This window comes from Chiloscyllium punctatum, chromosome 44 (genome assembly GCF_047496795.1).
Source record: "Chiloscyllium punctatum isolate Juve2018m chromosome 44, sChiPun1.3, whole genome shotgun sequence".
Lineage (NCBI taxonomy): Eukaryota > Metazoa > Chordata > Chondrichthyes > Orectolobiformes > Hemiscylliidae > Chiloscyllium > Chiloscyllium punctatum.
The window spans coordinates 10554793-10574873 of record NC_092782.1 but is presented as its reverse complement, the minus strand read 5'-3'; the positions used below and the strand labels follow the sequence as shown (position 1 = coordinate 10574873).

Genomic DNA, 20081 nt, shown 5'->3' with positions numbered 1-20081 from the left:
GCTGGCAGATAGGTTATAGATTGCTATGTTCTTCACTTAGACAGTCTTAATGGCTGCCACTTCCACTGGATGATTCATAACCAGAAGATTTGAACTTTGAACTCTGCTTTCCACATGCCTCTATTTATCTTGATCACCAAAGTCAGTCAGGATAAATGATCTCGAACTGAACACAGCATTGGTAATCTGACAATAGCAGGCTCACTTTACCTTTGTTCTATCCACTTGAATTCCTGACCATTTTCCTTACTAGACTCTCTGTTTCAAGAAGAGACGGTTTACATGCAATTTTGGTTTCCTTATTTGAGAAAGGATTTACTGGCACTGGAGGTTCACCAGGTTGATTCTGGAATTGAGAGGGTTGGTTTATGAGGAGAGATTGATTAGATTAGATTAGGTTAGATTACCTACAGTGTGGAAACAGGCCCTTCAGCCCACCCAGTCCACACCGACCTTCCAAAGTGTAACCCACCCAGGCCCATTTCCTTCTGACTAATGTACCTAATACTATGGGCAATTTAGTACGGCCAATTCACCTAACCTGCACATCTTTGGACTATGGGAGGAAACCGGAGCACCCGGTGGAAACCCACACAGACACGAGGAGAATGTGCAAACTCCACACAGACAGTTGCCCAAGGCTGGAATTTGGGACCCTGGTGCTGTGAGGCAGCAGTGAGGCACCGTGCCGCCCCATTGAGTAGACTGGGATCAAACTCCTCAAAATTTAGAAGAATTGGGGGGGGGGGGATCTTATGGAAGCATTTAAAGTTATGAAGAGAATAGATAAGAAAGAAGCAGGGAGGTTGTTTCCACTAATGGGTGAAACTAGAACTAGAGGGTATGATTTCAAAATAAATGGGAGCAGATTTCGGACTGAGTTGAGGAGGAACGTCTTCACCCAAAGGGTTGTGAATCTATGGAATTCCTTGCCCAGTGAAACAGCTGAGGCGACCTGATTGAATGTTTTTAAGGCAAAGATAGTCTTTTGAAAAGTAAAGGAATGAAGAGATATAGTGAGCGGGCGGATAAGTGGAGACGATTCCACGGAAAGTTCAGCCACGGTCTTATTGACTGGTAAAGTAGGCTCGACAGGCCAGATGGTCTTCTCCCATTCCTATTTATGATATTCTTGTGTACTGTAGTGCATTTATACTAAACTAAATGTGCACAGAACTGGACAGAATTATGGGCGTGGGTTTGGATTAGACAAAGTGCACCACTGGGAGAGTTCTCACTTCTCCTGTTCAGCCAAATAGTAAATGCATGCTGCTCACAAAATTCCAAACAGCACAGTCATCTCTCTCAACCGTTACTTCCAACAGCAGCAATATTGGAGCATCTTGATCCTAACTTCTTTACTTAGATACAACTCTCATTGTTGTAAGGTGAATTTTGTAAGGTGTTAAATGGAATTGATGATAAAATTTGTGCTCTACTATTTTTATAGCACTGTAAATTGAGCACTGCATTTTAAGTTTGATGAGAGGTGTACCTCAGGGATCAGATGTAGGTCATATGTTCATTCTCTAGATGGACTTCTCGTGGTTTTGTTCACGAAAAGACTTTTTCTTTACATCAGGAATGCTTTCAGAAAAGTCTTTCATATTCTTTGGATTGGCATTAAGATTATTCATGGCTGGAACATTTTAGGATCAATATGAAGACAGATGGTACAAATTCAATTAAAGAGAGGTTAAAACTGGGAGCACAGGATCAATACAAACACTGATTTTCTGGTGAGATATATATATATATCTGACTGAATGAACAGAGATGGGTTATAAACTTCAATAAGGCCAGAAAATAGGCACAGGGAATATTGTCAACTTGGGAAATTTGGAGTTGTCTGCTCATTTATATGATCATATGTGTGGTCACCCTTAAGGCACTATTAGGGGACTGCATACTTGAGTAAAATCACAAGAGGCTAAGCAGCCTGTGCTACTTAGTGCTGGCCTCCATCTCTACAAGTGGAGATCATTTTAACTGTATCAGGTGCAGGACGTTGTGCTAGCAGTGAGCTTTCCCCTCAGAAAGTGACAAGAACGGAAGAATAAAGCAGAGAGTGGTCTCCAAGGTTTACTGAAGGAGTGTTGGAGGGCTAATGGCAGGTGAACAGGAAGAGAGACGTTCTTCATTCACAGAAGATGGGCAAATGTTGTCAAAAGGTAGTGGGAGCAAATAGAGGCGGTTCGTAATCCAGAGGCCCAGGTTGATGTTCTGGGGACGTGGATTCAAGTCCCATCATGGCAGAAGGTGAAATTTGAATTCAATTTTTAAAAAATTGAATTAAAAACAGTCTCATGGCAATCAAGTCACCATTGTTGATTGTTGTTATAAACCTAATCTGGTTCACTAATGCCCACTAGGGGTATGAAATCTGCCATCCTCACCTGGTCTGGCCTACATGTGACTCCACAGACTGACAGCGATGTGGTTGAATTTTAACCGTCCCCATGGTGATCCTAGCAATGGGGACATGCTGTGCCAATCAGTGACCCCCACATCCCACATTACAAAAAGCACAGATAGCTGGCTTTTTGTGTAACTGCACAGGCATGAATATGGTGCTGCTAGGTGTTTGACAACCTCACATGAATGCTCAGAGTCAAAGAAATCTGAATGCTCAGATGTCATACTCTCCTAACTGCATCATTAGTCTCTCACACTGCTTAATACACCAAGCCAACTCTCAGCTACCAACAAACTCTCTCAGTGACAACTCAAAGCTAAGATTCATATGCTTCACCTTACGCTCACACAATTAGCTCCACTATGAGCCTCACATCCACGCCTCACAGTGTGGACACATTGCCAGCTATTCAACTATAGAGGGTCAGGCAGCAGGACTCCGTCAATTCCTGATGGAGGGCTTTTGCCCGAAACGTCGATTTTCCTGCTCCTCGGATGCTGCCTGACCTGCTGTGCATTTCCAGCACCACTCTAATCTTGACTCTAATCTCCAGCATCTACAGTATCCACTTTCACCTAGCTATTCAACTATGCCAGTCAAACATATTGCACCCACTCACTGAAAAACACTCCTCTTTCAGTTCACCACTGGTGGCCACAAGATCTGACTGGAGAAAAGCAAAAAGGCTATATGTCCTCACCCAATGGAAGTGAATAGTGCACGACAGCATTGAAACATATGACTGAGATCTAGTGGGACTGAAAGCTTAAAAAATTATAGCAACCTCTAGCTAGCTCCTGTTCCCTCCAATTGTGTGCTCCTGTAAGAGCAGGGAAGTGAATTTGGTTACATCTGTTTGGCTGATATGGCTCTCATGTTTGAATAGCTGATGGGAAGTATGAGATGACAGTGTGAAGCTTGGAGCAGTGTTGTGTGTCTGAAGGTCCGGGGAATGTAGGTTATTCCTGTGTGATTGATGGGCAAGTGGTGCATAGGACAGAAATTAATGGTGCAGTTGGTAGGATGTGACATTTTAAGATACATTTGTTGACTTTGACCACGCATGTAACTTCAATTAACTTATTCGGCACTGATTCTTGGGGTTGATACCTGTCCTTGACCCCCATTGCTATCAACTCCTACTGCCTGCTCATCTGGAGAACATAATATCCCTCCTTCTCTCCCTGTCATATACCAAGATCTTCTAAACACCAAAAACCTTTATCTCCTGTCCTTCTATTCTTCAGTGTTTCCAGGTCAGTTTATCATCAACCTCAACAGCCAGGTAGAATATATGTCTCTATATAAGCTACAGGCCAGCTGTAAGTAGTGCAGAGTAGACTTAAGTGATTCTAGTCACTCATGATGCTGATCCCTACAGATGTATCTAGCCAATGAATGCTTATCATTAGTTAGAGCAAAGATTAATCTAATGAACAAGTAGCACCAAGTGGTGTCTCCTGCATTGCAAACAGACGTAACTTACTGTGTTTCATGATCTCTGCACCTATTTTCAGGGCCATCCCAGTTTTGCTCCCAAATGTTTTCATTGAAGTTTTTTGTGACTTACCTTTGCAACAGGAGGTGAACTATTCAGCAAATACTTCACATACATATTCAACTCATCCTTTCTTTTCCTTGCTAATTCCCTTTCTTTAAATAGTCCCATCAGTGGTTTGTAAGGAAATCTGGAACACAAAGGTTACTGTGGTTATTTTCAGTAAGAAGATTCCACTAGAGGAAAGGTTTTGACGATACTGAGCCTTCCAAATTTGAATTGCTGGATGGGTCAATGGATAGGATGGCCAAATTCAAGAGTAACTGTTCTAAATATCTGGCACAGAAAGCTAATAAGTGCTGTGAAACGATGTAGTCGATTGACTATTTCAATTGTTGGTTGCAGCCAATTGGACTAAAAAACATTTCTTCCCATTTTGCGTATCAATAACTGATATGGAATTTACATCACAAGGGAAAGTTTTATTGCATACAATGCATCACAGTTCCCAGTTTCAAAGGACATCTACTGCAACAGTGTGGTATTTCCACTCTTCACACCAAATATTCTGAACCCATCTACCAACTTAGTGCCAAATATGCTGACTTGTGGATGGATTAATGTTGCAACCCCAAGCCCATAAATGATACACATCTTGACAATGACGACATTGACTCCTTTCAATCACAATTGAATTCCAGTGTTCAGGATTCGAGAGAGTCCTTTGTTGTCTTGTTTCCCTTTGTCCAGTTTGCTCGCTAGCTGGCTGCTCATATTCAGCGTAAGAGCGATATTTACCTACAATACAGGAGTTACTAGGAGACAGTTCTTACACTGTGATTGTCACAACATTGCTCGAAACAGAGGCTAGTACACATTGGAACCTAATCCTACTGGTGCTCATGAGAACCTCAGTCCTACTAGCACACTTCAATAGAATTGAAACTAGCTCTGTATATTATTCAAAGCATAATGCCCGTCTGCAGTTTTGGACATTGTGTGTATTTTGAAAGGCTCATTGCAATGGACAGTGGGCATTCAGCCCCTCATTATTTTTGCAACCACAAGAGATTGCAATCCAGTCCCTCTTGACTTGCTGTGAATGGTCATTGTTAGATGTTTTAGGGGCAACATTCCACCTCTTTCTTTCTCTCTCTCTTTCTCTCCAGACAGCCAAATTTACAAATGCAGCCACCAAATAGGAACATAAAGCAAAATAGTAAAACTTGCTAAGTGAGCACTGTGGTCTTGTGGGTAGCATCCCTAACCTCTGAGGCAGACGTTCTGGGTTTGAGTCCCACCCCAAGATGGCCAAGGAAGGTACATTCAAGTTACAGCTAAGCAAGTTTCTCCTTGGTCTGTGGATCCTCACAATCTGCATCATGGCAACAACAGATTCTCCTGGTCAGCCATATTGTAGAAGGCAATTTAAGTACTGGATGTAGGTTTGCTCACTGAGCTGGAAAGTTCATGTTCAGATGTTTCGTCACCATACTAGGTAACATCTTCAGTGAGCCTTCAGACGAAGCATTGCTGATGATTCCTGCTTTCTATTTATATGTCTGGGTTTCTTTGGGTTGGTGGTGTCATTTCCTATGGTGATGTCATTTCCTGTTCTTTTTCTCAGGGGGTGGTAAATCAGGTCCAAGTCAACATGTTTGTTGATAGAGTTCTGGTTGGAATGTCAGGCTTCAAGGAATTCTCGTGCGTGTCACTGTTTGGCTTGTCCTAGGATGGATGTGTTGTCCCTGTCGACGTGGTCTCCTTCCTCATCTGTATGGAAGGATATTAGTGAGAGAGGGTCAAGTCGTTTTTGCGGCTAGTTGATGTTCATGTATCCTGGTGGCTAGTTTTCTGCCTGTTTGTCCAATGTAGTGTTAGTTACAGTCCTTGCACGGTATTTTGTAAATGATATTAGTTTTGCTTGTTGTCTGTACAGGGTATTCAAAAACAACGGGCATCCAATGAACACAGAGAGCAGATTTCTCAGCAACAAACCCAAACAAGCAGCCAAAACACATCCAGAAACCCGAGCCACTCTCCCCTACATCAAAGACATCTCAGAATTGACTGCCAGACTATTCAGACCCCTTGGCATCACAACATGACCCTCTCTCACTAGTATCCTTATATACAGATGAGGAAGAACACCACTTCAACTGGGACAACACATCTATCCTAGGACAAGCCAAACAGAGACACGCACAAGAATTCCTGGAAGCATGGCATTCCAACCGGATCTCTATCAACAAACATGTTGACTTGGACCTGATTTAACACCCCCTGAGAAAAAGAACCGGAAATGACATCACCATAGGAAATGAAATCACCACAGGAAATGACACCACCAACCCAAAGAAACCCAAACACATAAATGGAAAGCAGGAATCATCAGCAATGCTTCATCCGGAGGCTGACTGAAGATGTTACCTAGTATGGTGACGAAACGTCTGAACATGAACCTCCCAGCTCAGCGAGCAAACTTACATCCAAAGCCTCAACCTGAGCTACAAATCTTCCCAAAACTGACAATTTCATGAAGCAAACTAAATCAACTCAAGGTGCACGGTCACCAATGCCCACTGAGAGATACGGTATCTGAAGAAAGAGAGATGACAACCCTAACTGTATGGTGCAGTCCTGACATTTGAGCTTGAATCTACCAGATGAATCTGATATCAACTGAGCTTTGAAGAGCGAGTAATCGCTTAAATGACACTCCATACTTAATTTGCATTTGCAGATGCATTTTATATTTCCATTATTTCCCAATAGTTGCTTTAACTAATTTGGAATCCAAATGTTTACTTGATGACAAGCTGCTGGGAAGCTACTGCAGATCGATAAAGATTTATATTTGATTCTGCATGTGATTAAACATAAATCTCCCCATCAACTGAGAAACTATACGGCAACCATTATAAAGGCTATGGGATGGGGGGTGGGCAACTGCTTAAATATAAAACAACAGCAATCAGCAAAAGTCCTGAGAGCTTTGGGAGCAATCTGAAGAATACAGCAGGTAATATGAGGAGTGGGAGTAATTCAATAAAGAATCCAATACTGGTTACTAATATGTATCTGAGTTATTGTATGAAATTAAACACACTCCTGAAGTAGTGAATTTAACAATCATTGCACATAAGTCAAATAGTTTTTTACCATACAGATTTTTACTGGTTTCGTTTCGAATGAGATTAACCCTCAGATGTAGTACCATCCTGATTACAAAGATTTTATTCCTTACTCTTGGATGGGAGCATCAGCTTTGTAAAACAAAAAGAATGTGAAATCAGAATTAAACCATAATGGCTTGGTTTCGCACATCACGGACAGTGGAGATTTAGAATTCTCTCCACAGCAAGCTGGTTGAGGCTGGAAGTTTCAAAACCGAAACTGATACAGTTTGGTTAGAGAAAGCTATTGGGGGATTTGGATTGAAGGAAGCTGAATTGAGATGCAGGGAATCACACATGAAACATGGTTCGTGAGGAGGCGACATTGGAAACTTTTCATGGCGGGTGATGGAATTTGAATTCAATCAAAATCTGGAATTACAAGTTTAATGATCATGAAACCATTGTCAGTTATCAGAAAAACGAAACCCCGACTGGTTCACTAATGTCCTTTAGCTGCTCCGGCCTACATGTGACTGCAGACCCATAGCAACATGGCTGACCCTTAACTGCTCTCTGGGCAACTGAGGATGGGCAATAAATGTTGGCCAAGCCAGATGCACAGATATCTGGATTAGTGGTGCTGGAAGAGCACAGCAGTTCAGGCAGCATCCAAGGAGCTTCGAAATCGACATTTCGGGCAAAAGCCCTTAATCAGGAATAAAGGCAGTGAGCCTGAAGCGTGGAGAGATAAGCTAGAGGAGGGTGTGGGTGGGGAGAAAGTAGCCTAGAGTACAATGGGTGAGTGGGGGAGGGGATGAAGGTGATAGGTCAGGGAGGAGAGGGTGGAGTGGATAGGTGGAAAAGGAGATAGGCAGGTAGGACAAGTCCAGACAAGTCATGGGGACAGTGCTGAGCTGGAAGTTTGGAACTAGGGTGAGGTGGGGGAAGGGGAAATGAGGAAACTGTTGAAGTCCACATTGATGCCTTGGGGTTAAAGTGTTCCGAGGCGGAAAATGAGGCGTTCTTCCTCCAGGCGTCTGGTGGTGAGGGAGCGGTGGTGAAGGAGGCCCAGGACCTCCATGTCCCTGGCAGAGTGGGAGGGGGAGTTGAAATGTTGGGCCACGGGGCGGTGTGGTTGATTGGTGCGGGTGTCTCGGAGATGTTACCGAAAGCGCTCTGCTAGGAGGCGCCCAGTCTCCCCAAAGTAGAGGAGACTACATTGGGAGCAACGGATACAATAAATTATATTAGTGGATGTGCAAGTAAAACTTTGATGGATGTGGAAGGCTCCTTTAGGGCCTTGGATAGAGTTGAGGGAGGAGGTGTGGGTGCAGGTTTTACAGTTCCTGCGGTGGCAGGGAAAGTGCCAGGACTGGAGGGTGGGTTGTAGGGGGGTGTAGACCTGACCAGGTAGTCACAGAGGGAACGGTCTTTGCGGAAGGCGGAAAGGGATGGGGAGGGAAATATATTCCTGGTGGTGGGGTGTGTTTGGAGGTGGCGGAAATGGATTGGAGGAGCCCTCCAATCCCACTGCTCCAATCCCAACCTCACCATTAAGCCAGCGGATAAAGGGGGCGCAGTGGTAGTCTGGCGCACTGATCTCTACACTGCTGAAGCCAAACGCCAACTCGAGGACACCTCTTCCTACTGCCCCCTCGACCATGAGCCCACCCCCATCACCAAACCATCATCTCCCAGACCATACAGAACCTCAGGAGATCTCCCACCCACAGCTTCCAACCTCATAGTCCGGGAACCCCGCACTGCCCGGTTCTACCTCCTTCCCAAGATCCACAAGCCTGACCACCCTGGCCGACCCATTGTCTCAGCATACTCCTGCCCCACTGAACTCATCTCTACCTACCTCGACACTGTCCTATCCCCCCTAGTCCAGGAACTCCCCACATACGTTCGAGACACCACCCACGCCCTCCATCTCCTCCAAGACTTCCGTTTCCCCGGCCCACAACGCCTCATCTTCACCATGGATATCCAATCCCTCTACACCTCCATCCGCCATGACCAGGGCCTCCAAGCCCTCCGTTTTTTCCTCTCCAGACGTCCCCAACAGTACCCTTCCACCGACACTCTCATTCGTTTGGCCAAACTGGTCCTCACCCTTAAGAATTTCTCCTTTGAATCCTCCCACTTCCTCCAGACCAAAGGGGTAGCCGTGGGCACACGTATGGGCCCCAGCTATGCCTGTATTTTTGTTGGCTATGTAGAACAGTTGATCTTCTGTAATTACACCGGCACCACTCCCCACCTCTTCTTCTGCTACATTGATTACTGCATTGGCGCCACCTCGTGCTCCCACGAGGAGGTTGAGCAATTCATCAACTTCACCAACACATTCCACCCTGACCTTAAATTTACCTGGACCATCTCTGACACCTCCCTCCCCTTTCTGGACCTCTCCATCTCCATTAATGATGACCGACTTGATACTGACATTTTTTACAAACCCACCGACTCCCACAGCTACCTGGGTTACACCTCTTCCCACCCACCTCTTGCAAAAATGTCATCCTGTATTCCCAATTCCTCCGCCTCCGCCGTATCTACTCCCAGGAGGTCCAGTTCCACCACAGGACACACCAGATGGCCTCCTTCTTTAGCGACCATATTTTCCCTTCCCACGTGGTTGAAGATGCCCTCCAACGCATCTCATCCACATCCCGCACCTCTGCCCTCAAACCCCACCCCTCCAACCGTAACTAGGACAGAACGCCCCTGGTGCTCACCTTCCACCCTACCAATCTTCGCATAAACCAAATCATCCGCCGACATTTCCGCCACCTCTAAACAGACCCCACCACCAGGAATATATTTCCCTCCCCATCCCTTTCCGCCTTCCGCAAAGACCATTCCCTCTGTGACTACCTGGTCAGGTCTACGCCCCCCTACAACCCACCCTCCAATCCTGCCACTTTCCCCTGCCACCGCAGGAACTGTAAAACCTGCGCCCACTCCTCCTCCCTCACCTCTATCCAAGGTCCTAAAGGAGCCTTCCACATCCATCAAAGTTTTACTTGCACATCCACTAATATCATTTATTGTATCCATTGCTCCCGATGCAGTCTCCTCTACATTGGGGAGACCGGGCGCCTCCTAGCAGAGCGCTTTAGGGAACATCTCCAGGACACCCGCACCAATCAACCACACTGCCCCGTGGCCCAACATTTCAACTCCCCCTCCCACTCTACTGAGGACATGGAGGTCCTGGGCCTCCTTCACCGCCGCTCCCTCACCACCAGACGCCTGGAGGAAGAACGCCTCATCTTCTGCCTTGGAACACTTCAACGCCAGGGCATCAATGTGGACTTCAACAGCTTCCTCATTTCCCCTTCCCCCACCTCACCCTAGTTCTAAACTTCCAGCTCAGCACTGTCCCCATGACTTGTCCGGACTTGTCCTACCTGTCTATCTCCTTTTCCACCTATCCACTCCACCCTCTCCTCCCTGACCTATCACCTTCATCCCCTCCCCCACTCACCCATTGTACTCTATGCTACTCTCTCCCCACCCCCACCCTTATCTAGCTTATCTCTCCACACTTCAGGCTCACTGCCTTTATTCCTGATGAAGGGCTTTTGCCCGAAACGTCGATTTCGAAGCTCCTTGGATGCTGCCTGAACTGCTGTGCTCTTCCAGCACCACTAATCCAGAATCTGGTTTCCAGCATCTGCAGTCATTGTTTTTACCTAGATGCACAGATATTGCATGAATTAATTTTTAGAAACAGCAAGGGTAAAGCAGACTGAGTTGCTAAGTAGCCTTCTCTATTCCCGTGTAAACTTTTCATCACCATACTCCTGTCTCACATTTTGCTTTGTTTGTATATGAGGATATGAATGGCACTGCCTCTAGGTCCAGGTTGTTCTGCTGTATCATGCATTTTGTTAATGCGAATTAGCTGTAACGCGATTGATAAATTGGGGACGATGTTTCTAAAGGGGAAACTTTTAAAAGGAGTGTTGTTTGTAATGCGATTACATCGCCAATACTTTAAGCATTGTTTCTAAAGCAGTTTTTCTCTAATGTGAGGTTGCACAAGAATGCAACCATCCTGTTATAGAAGAACTACCTGTATATATCATACCTGCACGAGTGTGTAACAGATTATGCAAGTATATATGTTTTCCCCAGATGTGTTACAAGTAATTGTGTAGACACGCTGGTTAGGATGGAAAAGTAGGGCAGTGAATGAGCAGCAGAATTGTGATTATGAATTGACTCCATGAGGTAGCTGTTTACATTCATCGTCCTGAAATTAATTGGTGTCTTGACATGAAAGTCCATTGCAGAGAGGCATAACTTCACATCACCACTGAATTAAATTGTAGAATTTACCAAAGTTGCAGCTCCTCCTGACTGTGTGAGATGGTTGTTTTCTGTATAACATTGGTGGCACTATCTGAAATAACTGCACAGAGACCGATATCCTGTCTCCAAGTCACCCTTTATTTACAGGGGGAGAATCCTTGACACTGATCCAGCCTACTCAGATCCAGCTCTCTGAGTGAGCAGAACCTCTGACACTCCTGTTTATATCTGTCAGTCAAGGCTCCCTGATTGAACCAGATTAACAGCCGCAATGAGGGAACTTGTAGTCTATGAGGTCCACCCGGCAGACCTCTTTACAAACACTACACTATCCAACAGGTCAATTAAACAATGTATTAAGATGTTCAAGTGGGAGCTTAAAGCAAATGGGGATGTCACATGCAGAAATTGAAACATCAATTTCAGTTCTAGCTTTGAGTTCAGAGGCGAAGATCAATATTTTGTTTTATTCATTCAATGGGATGTGGGTGTCACTGGCTGGGCCAGAATTCATTTCTGCCCATCCCTGGTTCCCTTGGGAAAATGGTCGTGAGCTGTCTTCTTGAACTGCTGTCGTCCAAATGCTGTAGGTAGACCCATATGACATATGGGAAGGAATTCCAGGGTTTTGACCCAGTGATACTGAAGGAACGATGATATATTTCCAAGTCACAATGGTGAATGACTTGGAGGGAACTTGCAGGTGGTGGTGTTCCATGTACCTGCTGCCCTTGTCCTTCTAGGTGGCAGTAGCTGTGGGTTTAGAAGGTGTTGTTGAAGGATCCTTGGTAAATTTCTGCAGTCCACCTTATAGATAGTAAATGTATCTGCTGCTACTGAGCATCAGAGATGGATGGAATGGATGTTTGTGGATGTTTTGACACTCAAGTGGACTGCTTTGTCCTAGATGGTGTCACACTTCTTGAGTGTTGTTGGAGCTGCACGCAGCTAGGCCAGTGGGAAGTATTCCATCAGACCCTGACTTGGACAGGATTCAGGGAGTCAGAAGGTTAGTTCCTCACTGCAGGATTTGTAGTGCCTGACCTGCAGTCACAGAATGTATTAATTCACTTTAGTTTCTGGTCAGTGGCAACCCCCACCGTATTGACAGTGTCAGATTCAGCCATAGGAATGCTGTTGAATGTCAAGGACTGATGGTTGGATTCTCTCTTGTTGGAGGTGATCATTGCCCAGCACATGCTATCATTCAGCCCAAACTTGGATAGCGTCCATGTCTTGTTGCATTTGGACATGACCTTGTTCAGTATCTGAGGAGTCGCAAATGATACTGAACATTGTGCGATCAGCAGTGACCTTATGGTGAAGGGAAGGTCTATGATAAAGCTGCTAGGACACTAGCCTGAGGAACTCCTGCAGAGATGTCCTGAAGCTGATATGATTGATCTCCAACAATTACAACTGTCTTCCTTTGTGGTCTGTAAAACTCCAAATGGTGAAGAATTTTCCTCCAATTCATATTGACTCAATTTATGCCAGGGTTCATTGACACCAAACTCAATCAAAAGTTGCGTTGATGTGAGGCTAATCACCTTCATTTTCAATCTTAAATTTGCTTTTTTTCTCAAATATGGACCCAGGGTGAAAAGAGGTCAAGAATAGAGTGGGCCTAGCAGACACCAAACTGAGCATCAGTCAGCAGTTTATTGGTGTGTAAATGCTGTTGATAGCACTGTCACCCATCCCTTGAATCATTTTGCTGACGATCGAGAAGACTGATAGAGTTGGCTGTTGGATTTTGTCTTGCTTTTTGTGGATAGGACAATTTTCCACATTGTTGGTAGATGCCAGCATTGAATCTGTACTGAAACAGTTTGTTTCAGAGGCAGAGCAAGTTCTTGAGCAAAAGTTTCAGTGCTATTGCTGGAACATCGTCAGGGCCCTTACCCTTTCCAGTATCATAGAACATAGAACGGTACAGCACAGAACAGACCCTTCAGCCAACGATGTTGTGCCGACCACTGATCCTCATGTATGCACCCTCAAATTTCTGTGACCATATGCATGTCCAGTAGTCTCTTAAATGTCCCCAATGACCTCGCTTCCACAACTGCTGTGGCAACACATTCCATGCCCTCACAACTCTCTGTGTAAAGAACAGCTTAAGCTCCAACCAGCTTAAAACTATGACCCCTCGTGTTAGTCATTTCTGCCCTGGGAAATAGTCTCTGGCTATTGACTCCATCTATGCCTCTCATTATCTTGTACACGTCAATTAGGTCCCCTCTCCTCCTCCTTTTCTCCAATGAAAAAAGTCTGAGCTCAGTCAACCTCTCTTCATAAGATAAGCCCTCCAGTCCAGGCAGCATCCTGGTAAACCTCCTCTGAACCCTCTCCAAAGCATCCACATCTTTCCTATAATAGGGCGACCAGAACTGGACACAGTGTTCCAAGTGCGGTCTAACCAAAGTTTTATAGAGCTGCAATAAGATCTCACGACTCTTAAACTCAATCCCCCTGATAATGAAAGCCAAAACACCATATGCTTTCTTAACAACCCTGTCCACTAGGGTGGCCATTTTAAGGGATCTATGTACCTGCGCACCAAGATCTCTCTGTTCCACTGGCAAGAATCCTATCCTTAATCCTGTACTCAGCTTTCAAATTCGACCTTCCAAAATGCATCACCTCACATTTATCCAGGTTGAACTCCATCTGCCACCTCTCAGCCCATCTCTGCATCCTGTCAATGTCCCACTGCAGCCTACAACAGCCCTCTATACTGTCAACAACACCTGCAACCTTTGTGTCGTCTGCAAACTTGCTAACCCATCCTTCAATCTTCCCATCCAAGCCATTAATAAAAATTACAAACAGTAGAGGCCCAAGGACAGAGCCCTGTGGAACACCACTCACCACTGACTTCCAGGCAGAATATTTTCCTTCTATTACCACTCGCTGTCTTCTGTTGGCCAGCCAATTCTGTATCCTGTTAGCTAAGTTCCCCTGTATCCCATTCCTCCTGACCTTCTGAATGAGCCTACCATGGGGAACCTTATCAAATGCCTTGCTGAAGTCCATATACACCACATCCACAGCTCGACCCTCATCAACTTTTCTAGTCACATCCTCAAAGAACTCGATAAGGTTTGTGAGGCATGACCTGCTCCTCACAAAGCCGTGTTGACTGCATTTAATCAAGCCATGCTCTTCCAGACGGTCATAAATCCTATCCCTCAGAATTCTTTCTAACACCTTGCAGACGACAGACGTGAGACTGACTGGTCTGTAAGTTGCCGGGGACTTCCCTATTTCCTTTCTTGAAGAGAGGAATTACATTTGCCTCTCTCCAGTCCTCAGGTACGACTCTAGTGGAGAGCGAGGATGCAAAGATCTTCGCAAGTTGGTGAAGCAATTGCATTTCTCGTTTCCCAAAGCAACCGAGGACAAATCTGGTCCGGGCCTGGCGACTTGTCAATCTTAATGTTTGACAAAATTTTCAGCACATCAGCTTCCTCTATCTCTATCCATTCCAGCATGCACACCTGCTCTTCAAAGGTTTCATTCACTACAAAGTTTGTTTCTTTTGTAAAGACAGAAGCAAAAAACTCATTTAGGGCTTCCCCTACCTCCTCAGACTCTCTACACAAGTTCCCTATGCTATCCCTGATCGGCCCTACTCTTCCTTTGACCATTCTCTTATTCCTCACATTAGTGTAAAATGCCTTTGTGTTCTCCCTAATCTATTTCTTGATATCAGGTGGAATGAATTGAATTGGCTGAAGACTGGCATCTGTGATGGGACCCCTAGAGAAAGCTGAGATGGATCATCCACTCAACACTTCTATCTGAAGGTTGTTGCAAGGTTTCACACTTGACTTTTGTGCTATTACACTGTACTCCCCTTCATATTGGTAGAATCTCCTCCTCCCATGAGCTATTTAATTGTTCACCACCATTCACATCTTGATTTGGCAGTTCTTTGTGGAATTGGCTACGTCTGCTGCTTGCAGATATGCTGTCTGTACTGAAGTAGTCCTGTGTTGTATCTTCATTACCTTGACACCTCATTTTTAGGTGCTGTTCCTGCCATGCCCTCCTACACTTGCCATTGAACCAGAGTAGATCCCCCGGCTTGTCAGTAATGGTCTGTGGTTGCTGATGGGCCACAGTGTCTCATGGATACAGAGTCTTGAGTTGCTAGATCTGTTTGAAGTCTGTCCCATTTCGCACAGTGATAGCACCACACAACATGTTGAAGGGTATTCTCAATGTGAAAACAGATCTTAGTCTCCACAAAGACTGCATGATGGTCACTTCTACCAATTCTGTTATGGACAGATACATCTGTGATAGGCAGATTGATGAAGATGAGGTCAAGTTTTTTTTCCATCTTGTTGGCCACAGGCCACAGGTCTAGCAGCCTTTTCCCTTCAGACTTGCCCAGCTCAGTTGGTAGTGACATTGCTGAGCTAGTGCCAGTGGTGGATAATGAAGCCCCTTCCACACAGAGTGCATTCTGTGTCCTTACCCTCTCTTAGTGCTTCCTCTAGCTGGTGCTGAACATGGAGAAGCACTGATTCATCAGCTGAGCAGATGCAATATGTGATAACTAGCAACAGGTTTCCTTGCAGACATTTGACTTGATGCCATGAAACTTCATGGGGTTGGGAGTCAATGTTGAGAACTCCCGGGGCAACACCCCCGCTCCCTTATACCACTATGCTGCCACCTTTCTGGGTCCATGCAGTCAGTGGGACAGGATATACCAACGGATAGCGATGGTGGTGTCTGGGACATTGTCTGTAAGATATGATTCCATGAGTACAACTGTGTCAGGTTGTTGTTTGACACGTCTGTGGGACAGCTCTCCTAATGTTGCCATTAGCCCAAGATGTCAGTAAGGAAGACTTTGCAAGATTAGCAGGGCTAAATTTGTCATTGTCGTTAGTATTGTCTTGGTTGATGCTCAGTGGTTGGTCCGGTCTCATTCCTTTGTCTTTGAGACATTTTAGCTTTGTTCTACTTTTTATTCTCTACTTTTTCTTGTTAATTATATAATTTTATATTAATTACAGAAAGGGGTATTATTATAGGATAATAATTACAGAGATAAGAAACATAATTTTGGTTTAAGCCAGTTAGAATAGTCTTAGCATTGTGCCGCAGGATACGCAGGGTACAATTCCAATGGTTACTCTGACGTCATGGATACTGATATCTTCTGGAACTGCACCTAGCCTTAGAGGCCTTCTGCATGAGGAGATTGCAGGAGCACAGTGCACCTCAGGGAAGTTCTCAATGAACAATGACTAAGTGTTGGCTTGTGGAGGAAAAAACTCCCTGCTCCCAATAACAGAACTAACACTCCAGCTCCCATCTGTTAGCCAGTAAATCATCCAGTATCCTGGAGTATTGCAGACTTGATTTGCTCAAGTCATCAGATTCCCAATATTTCCACAACACCAACTACAAGAAACTGTGAGAGAAATCTGAACTTTTCTTTTAATAGACAAGTCAGGCTCAGGGTGCAAAAGGTTGATTTCTCCACTTCTGGAAAACATTTAATAACAAAGGTGCTAAAAGAAAGAGAAGCTGGGACTTAATGAGCCACTATAACTTGTAACTATCAATTTGAGACATTGGGGTGGGGAAAGTTTTTTTAGTGCATTCCAATACCTCCCAGAGAATAATTGCATGTGCAATTTTGGACTGGTTTCATTCATTATGTAATACATGTGGGTTCCAAGGGTAAACATTGTAACTATGTATGGGACCCACACTGAAAGGCCTGATATTAGTATGAATAGCCACCCAAAGATTTAATTCTTGCCACAGATTAAACACCATGGATTGGTCGAAGGAGGGGTGATGTTTTGGGGTGATGGGCTGCTGAAGAAAGGGGAAGAGACAGAGAAAAAGAAAAGTGGATTTCTCCTTTTTCCCCTCGGGCATGAACTGGACGTGCACATCACTGAGGATCTTTATTTGGCAGGAAACTCCAAGTGAGCAGCAGGTTCAGTATGTGTAGTGATAATAATTGGTGAGATGGAAGTAGGCCCATACTGAGGGCAAATAAAATTATGCTCTTCATGTTAGAAGGATAAGAAATGCGTAAATCCTGCTGAGGGAACAGTATCCTCTTTAGCCACGCATTCAATATAGAAAAATCAGCAGCATGGTTTACAGCTCTTGGGGCTATTTTCACCTTCTACATGAAAAAGCAAAATAAATGTCAATGTGTGGACATTTAAATAAATCATTACAAGCAAGGCCAGAAACAAGAAACTAATTCACACATTCCTCCAGCACCCAGCTTTCAACACATGAATTGTGAAGGTCTGTTTCTCATTTTGAAACTCACAGGCTGATGAAACACGAAAGCAAATTCTTCAGCTCCCGTGCAAATACAGCTATACAAATTCATCGCTCTGCTCAATTTCACACAGCAACCTGGCAGTCTCAACTAGCATTGACATCACATTAATTCGGTTGGTGGACAATTGTTAACCATGAAGCCATTGCCAATTGCCAGAGAAACCCATTTGGTTCACTAATGTCCTGTAGAGAAGCAAATTTGCCATCCTTACCTGGTCTGGCGCACATGTTTCTCCAGACCCACGGCAATATAGGGATGAACAATAAATACTGGCTTAGCCAGAGATATTCACGGCTCATGAGTGAATAAAAAAGAAATGAGTGTTCTCATAGTTATCAAAGGACATAGGTGGCATAAAGAAACCCTGAGCATAGGCAAGCCTTAAATGGTCCCATTTCCAAAATTCAGACGTGTAAAATCCTACTGAATGAAATGACTCAGTGGAAAAAGTCAAGAAATTCATTCGGCGGCAGCCATTGAATTTGTGAAGCAAGAAGCAGGAAGGTTCATGCCACATAGAAGCAAAATCGTGCAGATGCTGGAAATCTGAAACAGAAAATGCAAGAGAAACTCAGCAGATCTAGCAGCAGCTGTGGAGAGAGAGAGAAATAGAATTAACATTTTGATTCTGGTATGATTCTTCTTCGGAGCTGTAGTAATGTTGACTTCTACAAGAGGAAACATACCCTCTCTATTGGAGCCAGACGCAACTATTTGGCAAATTTGTTTTCTAAGTTTCATGCTATCTCTGAGTGTCCATTCCAGACTGTGCAGTTGGGCATTAGTGGGTGCCTGGAGAAGGGCTTTGTTCAGTTCTCACAACCAAATTTAAATAAGGGACCCCGCAGGCCCTTGGAGTAGACTCCTAAGTTAACAACGTGGTTTTCCTCACCGATGTGGGGGGCTCAAAACACAACCCTGATTTGGAATTTACTGCGTTTGGACACCTGCATCTTCCTTCCTCCCTTGGTGCATTCATGTCCATGCCACCTCTCTGTTGGCTAAAAGCTTGAGAACTCTCATTTCTTTTTTATTCACTCATGAGCCGTGAATATCTCTGGCTAAGCCAGTATTTATTGTCCATCCCTAATTGCCCAGAGGGCAGTTAAGAGTCAACCACATTGCCGTGGGTCTGGAGAAACATGTGCGCCAGACCAGGTAAGGATGGCAAATTTGCTTCCCTACAAGACATTAGTGAACCAAATGGGTTTTTCTGGTAATTGACAATGGCTTCATGGTTATCATTAAATCCTTACTTCCAGATTCTTCATTTAACTCAAATTTCACCATCTGCTGTGGTGGGAATATTGAGATTTCCTGTCCCCGTGACAAGATAACTGAGTAAGGGAGAGAAGGAGCTTCCATCTTTACTGAAGAGCAAGGCAACGTGAAAGTTACATTGTCAAAGAGGTACCTGATAGCAGTGAGGGGAGTGAAGGGCAGTCCTCAAGGCAGGGTGAGGACAGAGAATTAGGCATTATAGGATCGAGGGGTAGTTGCACAGCAGGGGAATGGACTGGATGATATTTTAAAGGAAGTGTCTTTAGTGTGCCAAACTACCTAATCATCATTCCTTACCTCGGTAACTCAGATGCTGGAAAGCAGCAGTGAAGCTGTTTGTTGAGTTCAACAAATTGATTGAAGTTTCTTTCAATGAAGGAAGCCTGACTCTGCCCTGCTCGTTCCACTTGTATCTTATAAAACTGAAATGAAGTCAGATGTAGGAGTAGTTAGGAAAATCAGATAGATTCTACCTGTATGACTTCAAGCTGATTAACTGTGTGGTAGGAGCCTTGCACAGATTTCAGCGTAGATTACTGGGGTTTATGGCATCTGACAAGCAGCACTCTTGAGCTACTTAAAGGTTGATAGAATGTAACCTTCCTGACCTCTGTGCATTTTCCACTTAGTTATCAGCGTTTTTCAGCTTGCTGAGTGAGGTTTCTTTGCAAAATAATTGCATTTGCAGAGTCCCCAGATATGTTAAAAGAGGAAAGATGTTGTCTAAAACATTGCATTGGAATGTAGCGCTCTCATCTGCAGCTAATTAATTCACTGGGTCAACCATAAGTCAAATCTAAAAGAGTTATGGTTTGCTTGCAAGGCAAGTGGGTCCTTTGTGCTCTGTAAACACTGTGTGAGTGGGATTATTCAAGTCAGCTTGCTTTATGTTTCCAGCTGTGTGGGAATTCAGTATTGCCCATTTAATATGTTTTCAGGTTTTACACCCAAATGATGTTGTAAACATCCTGTGATCACGTAATCTCTGCTGGTAGGGTTGGCAATTCTGCTGGGCCGATTTCTGGAGGTTTCAACACATGACTTCTCAAAGTGAACCACACTATCATTATCCTCCTTTCAATTGTCCAGCATCCAGGCACATTG

General features: G+C 44.4%; 1 protein-coding gene across 1 annotated transcript in view; it reads right to left on the bottom strand.

Annotated features, from left to right (window-relative positions):
* Positions 1-20081, bottom strand: part of LOC140466712 (phosphatidylinositol 3-kinase C2 domain-containing subunit gamma-like) — a 223152-nt gene that overhangs the window by 32842 nt on the left and 170229 nt on the right. The window contains exons 29-30 of the mRNA XM_072562213.1: positions 19275-19399; positions 3987-4104 (exon numbers count right to left, since the gene is read on the bottom strand). Coding sequence (XP_072418314.1) covers positions 3987-4104; positions 19275-19399 — 243 coding nt within the window. The remainder of the gene's footprint in view (positions 1-3986; positions 4105-19274; positions 19400-20081) is intronic.